Source organism: Malus domestica, chromosome 15, assembly GCF_042453785.1.
Source record: "Malus domestica chromosome 15, GDT2T_hap1".
NCBI lineage: Eukaryota > Viridiplantae > Streptophyta > Magnoliopsida > Rosales > Rosaceae > Malus > Malus domestica.
Window position 1 is genome coordinate 29860870 of NC_091675.1, and position 12943 is coordinate 29873812.

At 31.5% G+C, this 12943-nt stretch overlaps 1 protein-coding gene across 1 annotated transcript; it reads left to right on the forward strand.

The window, feature by feature from the left end:
- The first annotated feature begins 9970 nt into the window (after positions 1 to 9970).
- On the forward strand, positions 9971 to 10850 carry LOC103449618 (uncharacterized protein At5g65660-like). Its single transcript, XM_008388951.4, has 2 exons — positions 9971 to 10340; positions 10573 to 10850. Exons 1-2 carry the CDS (start codon positions 10110 to 10112, stop codon positions 10738 to 10740), a joined length of 399 nt encoding a protein of 132 aa, XP_008387173.1. The 5' UTR covers positions 9971 to 10109; the 3' UTR covers positions 10741 to 10850.
- Positions 10851 to 12943: the final 2093 nt, after the last annotated feature.

The following is a 12943-nucleotide window of genomic DNA, read 5'->3' on the forward strand; positions in this document are numbered from 1 at the left end:
CAAATATGTAACCAATTATTATCACATATTTACAACTTATGCCACAAAACCCTAATTATGTCAATAAATATTATTACTTACCCTAATTATGATTAGTAATTAACCCCATATGGAAAATTTCACCTTTCTTGTATGGTAAATATTAGGAATATATATATTTAACCATGTTCATAAACAATTATGGGCACATTTTTCATATGAAAAAAAAAATCCTTGTACAATCAGTTATTTTGCATCAAATAATATTGTTGGATAAAAAACAATAAAGAACCAATTAATATTCTTTTATGTTGTAGGTAAATTATTTTACCTAGATTATTACATACGTTAGGCATTTTTTGTTTGTTATCATATATGCTTGTTAAAAATAATTTATCTATATTTGTATGTAAAATATAAGTAAATTAATTTTGAATCAAATAGCATTTATTTTGTAGGTAAATTAAAATAGTAGTTCCATTATTTTGGTAAAGTTAAACAGTGCCTAAATTATTTCGTAAGAATTAAACCAAGACAAATTATCTCTACTAAAATAAAACAGTAGATATTCGACAAAAAATAAATAAAAAATAAAACAGTAGATACATTATTTTCTTATAAGATTAAACAATAGGTAAATTATATTGTAGGTACATTATGTTTGTAATATAAAAAAAAGAAATTGAAATTTATAAACAAAAAGTAGTAGATATATTATTTTTTAATCAAATTTCCTTTATTTGTAGGTGAATTATTTTCATGCATTATTATATATATTGGGCACATTTTACTACTAATATATATGTGTGCAATAATTTACCTATATTATTATATAAAATATAGATAAATTTATTTTGAAATCAAATAACATTTTTTATTTTATAAGTAAATTATTTTACATGTATCATTACATATACAGTGCAAATTTATTACTAATACACATGTCCAAATAATTTACCTATATTTTTTAAATATAGCTAAATTATTTTATAGTGCTCTTTCATATTTTCATTTGGTAAGAAAATGACAAGATTAAATTAAAATTGTCTAATTTTATGCAAATTTGAAAAACAATTACGAAATCTTAAGGAAAGTATAACATTATTAGTTCTTTTTTTCCTTAACATACAATTTGTTATGACATATTATTATTTTAAACATTAATGCATTTTTTTTCCATTAATCTCTCCTTTCAAATTTGCATAGAATTAAATGTTTACATTAAAACGGTAATTAGGGGTATTTTAGGCATCTGAAAAATGTAAAATGTGTAAAGGCAAGCAAAATTAATGAATTTGCTTATGTGGAGCCTAGTCATTGGGTTTTATTCAGATAAAAAGACTATGTCGGGTTTTATGTAAAGAAACTTGAGTTTCAGGGGCTAAAGTCATATTTTCAGAAAAAACTATAGCTCATCCGAGTGAAACTTAGATCTACCTTTGAAGATGCCTAAAATACCAAAATCGTATATTCTGCTGTCCAAGTTTTACTTTCTCGATACGAGACAATACTATGGACCTATGGTTAATTGTACCAAAACAAAATTTTCCAACTCCATCTTTGTTTCATTTTCTTTATGAAATTGCAAGAGTTCGAATTCTTGCTTTTCCTCCTCTCTAATTCTTCTTTCTACAGGTGAGAGGAACTTGTAGATTAGACCAGGCATTCGTGTCGTGTTTTCCGTGTTCGTGTCGTTTTCGTGTCATACCCGATATTTTAACGGGTCGTGTCGTGTAACACCCGTTAAAATAAACGGGTAAAATGACCCGACCCGAAATCGACCCGATAATATTAACAGGTAATATGACCCGACCTGTTACCCGTTAAGGAAAATATATTTTAAACCAATAAATAATCAAATGAAAAACATAATACTAAATAAGTATATACATTCCATATTATCACATCCAAAACATAAAAACCCAATTTTGTTTTAAGTGTATTTTCGCTTACCTAAAGTCTTTAATAGTTTTTTAATTAATGTAGAAGTGTAAAAAAATATAGAAAACAAATATATAAACACTCGTAATGACAAACTTTATAACTTTCATGAAGAGCTTAACTTCGAAATTCGCCACTATAATCATATAAATCATAGATCAAAATTTAACCGTTGATTGTTGTTTACATTTATGCTTCATTGTTCTCATCAAATTTCGTTTTTTTATATTTTCTTTTTTGAAAACATGATATATTAGAGGGTGCAGGTAGATGAACGGTTTGGATCGTTGATATTATATTTAGAGTTTTACGGTTAGTGAAAATATTGCTTGATGTTTATAAAGTTTCTACAAATTATATGACATTGACTCATATTTCTGTTAACCGTAAATATCGAAACGTGATATCATCTTCTTACATCCGCCAGATGATCATGTTTTCAAAAAATAAAATTTTAAAAATAAAATTCAGTAAGAAGAATAAAGCGTAAATGACAATCGATGGTTAAATAAATTTAAGGTTTTACTACTACAAAATTATCTATTGCTGGCGGTCCAAAAACTTTTTTCAACGATCTAACCGTCAAAATTATTTGTACACATTCCAAGATTGCATACGTAAACAATCGTAAAAAAAAACATTCAGAGATTACGTAACGGAACAAAAGTTTTCGACGGTTATAAACGAAAAATCACAATTTAACGGTTATTTTAGCTCCGATTTTGATGATTTTTTACAGATACACTCCTCGACCCTATAAGAATGTAATGAATAAATTTGATCTTTAATTTAAAGTATTTACACTTGTGGATAAACTTATTTTATACTTAATAGAAGTATAATATTAACTCTAAGTGTTTGTTTAATCTACTGTTTTGACGCAATATGCATTCTACAAAACTTTTTTCAACGATCCAACCGTCAAACTTATTTGTACACATTCCGAGATCGCATACGTAAAAAATCATAAAAAACAAACATTCAGAGATTATGTAACATAACAAAAGTTTCCGACGGTTATAAATGAAAAATCACAATTTAACGGTTATTTGAGCTCTGATTTTGATGATTTTTTACAAATACACTCCTTGACCCTATAATAATGTAATGAATAAATTTGATCTTTAATTTAAAGTATTTACACTAGTGGACTTATTTTATACTTAATAGAAGTATAATATTAACTCTAAGTGTTTGTTTAATCTACTGTTTTGACGCAATATGCATTCTACAAAACTTTTTTCAATGATCCAACCGTCAAACTTATTTGTACACATTCCGAGATCGCATACGTAAAAAATCATAAAAAAAAAACATTCAGAGATTATTTAACATAACAAAAGTTTTCGACGGTTATAAATGAAAAATCACAATTTAACGGTTATTTGAGCTCCGATTTTGATGATTTTTTACAAATACACTCCTTGACCCTATAAGAATGTAATGAATAAATTTGATCTTTAATTTAAAGTATTTACACTAGTGGATACCACAAAAACTTATTTTATACTTAATAGAAGTATAATATTAACTCTAAGTGTTTGTTTAATCAACCGTTTTGACGCAATATGCATTCTACGAAACTTTTTTCAACGATCCAACTGTCAAACTTATTTGTACACATTCCGAGATCACATACGTAAAAAATCGTAAAAAAAAAACATTCAGAGATTACGTAATGCAACAAAAGTTTTCGACGGTTATAAACGAAATATCACAATTTAACGGTTATTTTATCTCCGATTTTGATGATTTTTTACAAATACACTCCTCGACCCTATAAGAATGTAATGAATAAATTTGATCTTTAATTTAAAGTATTTACACTAGTGGATACCACAAAAACTTATTTTATACTTAATTGAAGTATAATATTAACTCTAAGTGTTTGTTTAATCTACTGTTTTGACGCAATATGCATTCTACAAAACTTTTTTCAACGATCTAACCGTCAAACTTATTTGTACACATTCCAAGATCGCATACATAAAAAATCATAAAAAAAAACATTCAAAGATTACGTAACGGAACAAAAGTTTTCGACGGTTATAAACGAAAAATCACAATTTAACGGTTATTTTAGCTCCGATTTTGATGATTTTTTACAGATACACTCCTCGACCCTATAAGAATGTAATGAATAAATTTGATCTTTAATTTAAAGTATTTACACTAGTGGATACCACAAAATCTTATTTTATACTTAATAGAAGTATAATATTAACTCTAAGTGTTTGTTTAATCTACCGTTTTGACGCAATATGCATTCTACGAAACTTTTGTCAATGATCCAACCGTCAAACTTATTTGTACATATTCCGAGATCGCATACGTAAAAAATCGTAAAAAACAAACATTCAGAGATTACGTAATGCAACAAAAGTTTCCGACGGTTATAAACGAAAAATCACAATTTAACGGTTATTTTATCTCCGATTTTGATGATTTTTTACAGATATACTCCTCGACCTATAAGAATGTAATGAATAAATTTGATCTTTAATTTAAACTATTTACACTAGTGGATACCACAAAAACTTATTTTATACTTAATAGAAGTATAATATTAACTCTAAGTGTTTGTTTAATCTACTGTTTTGATGCAATATGCATTCTACAAAACTTTTTTCAATGATCAACCGTCAAACTTATTTGTACACATTCCAAGATCGCATACGTAAAAAATCATAAAAAACAAACATTCAGAGATTACGTAACGGAACAAAAGTTTTCGACGGTTATAAACGAAAAATCACAATTTAACGGTTATTTGAGTTCCGATTTTGATGATTTTTTACAGACACACTCCTCGACCCTATAAGAATGTAATGAATAAATTTGATCTTTAATTTAAAGTATTTACACTAGTAGATACCACAAAAACTTATTTTATACTTAATTGAAGTATAATATTAACTTTAAGTGTTTGTTTAATCTACTATTTTGACGCAATATGCATTCTACGAAACTTTTTTTAACGATCCAACCATCAAACTTATTTGTACACATTTCGAGATTGCATACGTAAAAAATCGTAAAAAATAAACATTCAGAGATAAGTAACGGAACAAAAGTTTTCAACGGTTATAAACGAAAAATCACAATTTAACGGTTATTTTAACTCCGATTTTGATGATTTTTTTACAGATACACTCCTCGACCATATAAGAATGTAATGAATAAATTTGATCTTTAATTTAAAGTATTTACACTAGTGGATACCACAAAAACTTATTTTATACTTAATAAAAGTATAATATTAACTCCAAGTGTTTGTTTAATCTATCGTTTTGACGCAATATGCATTCTACAAAACTTTTTTCAACGATCCAACCGTCAAACTTATTTGTACACATTCCAAGATCGCATATGTAAAAAATCGTAAAAAACAAACATTCAGATATTACGTAATGGAACAAAAGTTTTCGACGATTATAAACGAAAAATCACAATTTAACGGTTATTTTAGCTCCGATTTTGATGATTTTTTATAGATACACTCCTTGGCCCTATAAGAATGTAATGAATAAATTTGATCTTTAATTTAAAGTATTTACACTAGTGGATACCACAAAAACTTATTTTATACTTAATTGAAGTATAATATTAACTCTAAGTGTTTGTTTAATATACCGTTTTGACGCAATATGCATTCTACGAAACGTTTTTCAACAATCCAACCGTCAAACTTATTTGTACACATTCCGAGATTGCAAACTTAAAAAATCGTAAAAAACAAACATTCAGAGATTACGTAATGGAACAAAAGTTTTCGACGGTTATAAACGAAAAATCACAATTTAACGGTTATTTTAGCTTCGATTTTGATGATTTTGTACATATACACTCCTCGACCGTATAAGAATGTAATGAATAAATTTGATCTTTAATTTAAAGCATTTACATTTTTTTATATATGAGTGATTGTATATATATATTTTTACATTTTTTACACTTCTACAATAATTATTATTAATTTTATTAATTTTTCCCTCAAATAAAAAACATTATTCATGAGGGTTTGAAGGATTTTAAAAATCTAAACGATAATATAAGTGTAACAATTATCTATTCGTAGAGGAATAATGATAAATCCTGAGTGTTTTTATATTCTTTCACATTTTTCATACTTGTATGTATGTCTTCTTAGTTCTTGCATATACAAATACTATACTAGTATATTTTAATTTTGGACAAGAATATGTTATGTAAAATTTATCCTAGTAATGATAATAAGGAACTCTTATAATAAAAATAAATAATGACTAATTTTTAATTTTTTTTTTAAATTTATATAGAACAATAATACAAAACTATATATTTAATATAGAATATATTGTATATATTAATATGACTATTGTATTTTATAATAAATCTTTTAGTAATTAAACTTTAAAATTATTAAAATAATTTTTTTCTTAACGGGTCGAAACAGGTTACCCACATGTTACCCGCGTGTATACCTGTTAAGAACCCATTATTAACGGGTTCTTAACGGGTCACCCGATAGTGACCCAATAAGTTATCGTGTTGACCCGAAACCCGTTATTTTCGTGTCGTTTTCGTGTCGTGTCAAAAACTGCCAGGTCTATTGTAGATCAAGTGAACTTTTCTATGGCAAGTAGAGACACAACTATTGAATCATTTGGGTCACTTTTTTTAGCTTCATTTGCACGTTAACAAGTCTACATCATGAAGAAAAATGAGTACGGACGGATTTTGCCAGTCTTTGTCTAAGAAAAATTAGTCAAAATACAGGCCAATTCTTTGGTAAACAATATTTCAAAATTTGAGTTCCACACGGCATCTCTTCTCAAAGACAGCAACCCCATTGTGGTTCATGTGCATCGTGGCTGCTTTACTAAATAAGACATTTTGACAGTAGCAGTAGTAGTAACACATTCTATGGTCGGTTTTGGACGTTTTGGTGCATTTTTTTCTTCTTCCTCTTTATAGTTAATTTACACGACCTTAACCATCTCTTCAACAACACACTCAAATGAATTGACTATAAGTCACACTTCTCATTCCTAATTCGTTTTCTTTACTCAATTGTTAATTATACTCCAAACAATCCCTATAATAATAGGGATGATAAATGCACATTCCTTTTAGCGTTTTAATTATGTTTGTTTTCGTTTGCTTTATTCAATTTAATGGCCAACATCCGAATTGGTAGTATTGAACTAGTTTTAGTCATCAACGACGCACAACACAAAGTGTTACAAACAAACTAAAAAAAGGAAAGATAAAAAGAAAAAACACTCGGAAAGAAACGTAGTTGTAGGTTTGGGGGGTAATTGAGAGGTTCATGATTTTAGTGCTTTTCTTAAGAGCAAGTCCACCGGGAGTGGATTGCCTGGCACCCAGCACCTAAAACAGGCTGGCCCCCAGCCAAATCACTCCATCCCAGCCTAAGCCAAGCAAGAGACCAGCCTAGAATTGACAGACCTAACAGTCGGGCCATTTGACGTGAGCAATCCCGTGCTCGACGGACGCAACGATGTTGGTTGTGGGGGCGTTCACCACCAAGCACCCGAACTCAGTCGCCGCAGCCAGATCCAGTTGTTGATGCCGATGCCAGCTCTTCCCACAACCTTCAACCTCCCGCCGGAGGACTCGAACACCTCACGGGTGACCTTGGTCCCGCTACGCACGATCAACACGTCGCAAAGTGAGATCCTGGTGCAGAACTCCTTGGGGCTGAGATTGTAGGAGCAGTCGACATTAATGAACTGCTTGAGGAAGTTGATTCCGGGTTCTCTGAGCTTCTCTGAGATGAGGACGGTGGGCTTGGCGTCACGGGTCGTGCTCGGCGACCGCAACGGTGTTGGCTGATGAGTAGATTTTATATTATATATTTTACCCTAATCTTAGTATATTTTGGTTAATATTTTGGAAGAATTTTGATACTTTGAATTGTATTTTTAATATAGGACTTTTGACTTCCTCTGGAGCAAAACAGGACCAAATGGACGAATTTTGGAGTAATTCCAATTGGAAGACGTTCGTGAGTCACTTAGCTTGATCGTATCAAAATTTGGGATTTTTCCACCAAGCGGAGATTTTCTGGCGATGAAATAAAGAAGTAGTGCGCAGTGCTGGAAAGTGACGTTTTTGGGCTTAAATTGCATTTTTGGAGCCCAAGATGACCTCGGATGGGTTCGTGGCCTTCTGGAAAAGTGTTCAGAATATTCCAAACATTAAATCCAGCTATATTGGGCCAGTTTTGGAGCAGCTTATGGGCCAAAATGTGGCTGTTCAGATTTTAGACGAATTTTTATTATTTAATTTAGGGTTATGTTTCCTAGGGTTTATGTGGTGGCTTGGCAAATATATTGCTCAGCCGTCTACAGTTTGGGACTACGCTTTCCTTTATGCAATTTTGGAGACAGATAACTGTTAGGGTTTTGAAGACTTTTTACTTGAAGGTGATTTCAATCCTTTTCTTGAATATATTTTCTATGATTTCGATTATGAATATGCGGAACTAATTTCTATTGCTAGGGTGAAGCCCTGAGCCTTAGCATGAATATGTGATTTTTATTTAATTTCTTATGATTGATTGCATGCGTACTTTGAATTGTTAATCACCGGGATAAAAACTATCTAATTGTTTTAATGCCTGATCACCATTAGAATTTTTAGAAAAGTAATTTGATGCAATTTTGGTCGGAAGGTTCCCTGAAATTGATGTTGGCTTCTTGTGATTAATAATTGTAATTTCTCTTAGGATGAATATCACGTCTTAAGGATTGCATGGTTTTTCAAAAGATTTTCATAAAGCATAATGAGTCTTTCATGTTTAGATTTGATCCGAACGTCCGGACGGGTTGCATGTTAGATATACGTTCTATGTTGGAGGTTCCAAGTAGAATATGAATTAGGAAAATCTAACCTTCAAAGTGGCATGTGTAGATCATAAGTAATGGGTAAAAATTCGTAGGATTGCTAGGTGATGGTGGAACCCTAGTGCTTTCTTAATTTGATTTCTCTCAAAACTGTTTTCTTTTCTCTCTAGTTTTAATATTGCAGATTGTCTTATCATTAATAGTTAATTTCGTTTTTAATTTAAGTAGGTTATAAAATCAGTCATCTAAATTTCTACTTTACAATCATTAATTGGAATCTGGTTTGTTTCGAATTATTTAATAATCCCTGTGGAGAATGACCTTGCGAGATCCGTTTATACTACAATAACCTTGTGATTCTTGCAAGTAAAATAGGAGGTTTTTATCGCATTCACATAAGTAGTAAAAATCCTATCATTGGCCGTGGGGGCGTTCACCACCAAGCACCCGAGCTTCTTAGAAATTAAAAATAAAATTATTATTTTATAATAAAAATAATTATATTTTAATAAAATTGAATAGGCTATTTTTTGTTAGGAGTGGATATGCATTTGGCCTATTACTGTTCATGTGGGTCTATCACTGTTCACTGAGTGGATTAAATAGGTTGGGTGCTATTGCATTTTTTTAGGGATGGACATGCTCTAAGATGCAAAAGTACGTTTTTACTTTTATGCCAAATTGCTCATTTACAAGACCACACAACACCAAGCAACAATTTTCTTCATCTCCAAGAGTTGGGTGTGCGGCTTTGTATGGAAAAGTTGTATCAGCCTCATAAGTGGAAAAAACCTACTTGCCAACTTCTGCTCGGAAAAGTTCACGTATCTTAGTTGTCTACCATTTTAGTCCCCAAAAGAAAAGGACTAAGACTAAGGCTCCACCGTCATCCTCAAGGGATAAGCATTGCAATAATAGGCATTTTTAATTTGAAAGCTGAGTTGAAGCAAGTGTCGTGTAACCCAAGTAGGTAAAAAAATTTATGCCTGAAATATTGTTATTGTTATTGATCGATTTCACATTTAGATCCAATACTCCAAAGTCCCTCTTTAATTCAGTATGCTTAGCAACCATCTAAAGCTAGACCCCACTCTCGTTCCGTACCAAGGACCTCAGTCTGTCTTTACGCGTACTCTTTCCTCACTCTTTCTTCTTCTTTTTTCTTATAAATAAATCCCTCATTTCCAAACTCCCCAAAACCAAAACCAAAATCCCAATTCCTTCACCCAACAACAACACTGGCACCTCTGAGTCCTCCCCAACACATGAGTGAGGGAAGAGGACCATCGCCACCACTGTCACAGCCGCCATCGTCGTTGTTATCATCGGATTCAAGTGATGGAGAGCCAGAACTTTTCACCACCCCACGTAGATGCATCTCGGCCGTCCTTGGGCTTCCCTCTTGGCACGGCTCTTCTCTTGATCATCATATTCAGCCTCAGTGGAATCTTCTCGTGCTGCTACCACTGGGACAAGCTCAGATCACTCCGTAGATCTTTCAACCAAAACGCTGACCCCGAGGCCGATGTTCAACCGCCATCTCCCTCCAAATCTAAACCTGCCCACATGGTAACTAATTAATTACTTATAACAAATTCAGTAATTTTACTTCATCAATACTGCCCTCTGACTCTCTCCCTCGACAAATTACCATACGAAGTTATGTTATCAGACTGTCACAGTCTTCCATCATAACAAGTCGTATCATATGTTATCAGAATGTGAATCTGAATTGCGGTTAAACTCGTCATAACATGTCGGATGTTGAAGAGATTAATGATGTTATTTGTTTCTTAATTAGGATTTGAAGCAGAAGCAGAGGGAAAGCTTGCCGGTGATAATGGCAGGTGACCAGATTCCAAAGTTTATGGCATTGCCATGTCCTCGAGAACCTCCGACAGATGAGAAGACTGTGGTGAAGGTGCAAAAGCAGCCCAAGCCACCTCGATTTCCTGTCCCTTTGTATTAGTAATTTGTTGACCATTTGGTGTGCGTACATGCCACATAATCATATATAATATGTACCATTCAATTACATTCTAGTTTCTATAAAATAAAATAAAAATTACGTTTTAGTCATTTTTTATAAGACAGAGAGATACATTACAAATTTTTCACCACCATTACCTATTTTATTTTACACTTGTTTTATCTACCACCATTTTAATTACATTTGTAGCTCAGTTTTTTATTACAAGTGAGATACTAAACTGGATAATACTTGCATTCTGCTCTTTGAGGATGAGCTCATTCTCCTTGTGAATAATGTATTTCGACTGTATAAATTTCATAATTAGAAGCATTCAGTTTTTTAATCTTCACTTGAAGATTACCCCTAAAGTAATAATCATTGAAATCAAAGATCATTTAGTCATTCAAATGTACAAAACAAATTGACGGTGTATGTATTAAGTTACATATTTGTGATGAAATGTCTATTTATTTGATGCGTTTGGATGATTAAACAATCTCCAATTCAAATAATTTTTTTTTTCAGGAGTGATCTTTAATGAAGATTTATAAATTGAACGGTTTTAACCATTGATTTTATTCGATCAAAGATACGGTATTCATAAATGGGAAATATGTGCATACCTAGAGATGCAATTATTATCATTCTACACTAATGGAGAGAAAGTGCTTCAATCAGAGACGCAAAGTGTGTGTTAATAGAGTGCTTTGCTAATTGCTATACTTTTCTTTTCTAGGGCTTTCTAGCTAATTAAGCATATGATATCCTTTCAAGTACTACGAATGTTGATTAACATTTTCGAAATACCTAAATGATGGTGATTAAAATGGAAGCGGAACCATTCGCCATTCGGTGCGGTAATAATATGCTGCCAAATATGCAATTCAGACTTGGATTGCCAAGTGTAGTTAACGTGAAAAGCCAGCTTGAAGTTGAAGGGAACACAAGCTTTTGGATTTGGAGAAGGATGCAGATTGATTTATTGTATGAATATATGAAAAAAGGAACCTAAAAAAAATCTACCACTCATATTATATACTTATGAGATAGGATCGGGGATATTTATTTTTTGATATAGATTTTTGTAGGACTCATTTTATATTGTACTTCAACGATCTAATTGTTTGTCATTTAGGTCTTCCTTCAAGGATTATATCTACCAGAAAAAAAAAAAAAAAACCTAAATCCGAAACCATATGATCCTTAGATTGATAGACATTTTTGTGTTTCTTTGTAAAATCATATACATCTATTTTGTTCACTATAAATGAATGTCTTATTAGTTTTATATTTGTCTAATTTTTTGCAAAGATGATTTCTTAATGATGAATTGAAATATAAATGATTCGGATTATTGAAAAATGTTACGGAGTGGGCCCTACAAGAATTTTTTTTTAATGCAACAAAAAATGTACATTAGGTGTGGGAATATTTTTATTTTTATTTTTTTTTTGTTTAAACGGGGACAACTAGTGAAAAGTCATAGTTATTCACCCTTATGGGTCCAAAGAGGCTATAAGAAATTTCACCCTACCCGTAGCCACAGTAAGCAGACTCACCAGCTTAGAGCATCGAAGTCGCGACCTCCTACATTTTTTTGTTTATTGGGGAGCTACAGTCTGCGCCCTTACTACTAGACCACTTGTTGTAGTTCATTAGGTATGGGATTTGAACTAAGCCGCGTAATAAGACAACCATTTGGTATCAGAGTTGCCATCTACTAGAGTCAAACTTAAGATCTGTCACTTATAAGTGAAGAGCGATATTTGGACCAAGCCACATAACGAGACAATTATTTGGTATCGAAGTCACCATCTATAGATGTTGAATATAAGACTTATCACTTATAAATGAAGAAAAATACTGTTAAAGCGTAGTGTTAAGTGCTTAAAAACTCCTCTAAAACTTGATGTAAAATATATATTATTTGCATGAATAAAGATAAAATATATACTTTCTCCAATCAAGTGGAGACAACTGTAATTGAACTTTACAAACTTTCCACCATGAAAACCCCTTCTCATGATTAAAGTACATATAACCCTTTTCCAGCCTGTACGAAATGATAGAAAGGGTCCCTAATTAATAAGTAAATACAAGCGGTGGAATCTAATTTCGAACTCATCTGACCCAGAAATAAAACAATAAATAAATAAATAAAAATTAGAAGTCATGTAAATTGGATGAGCATCAGACCTAG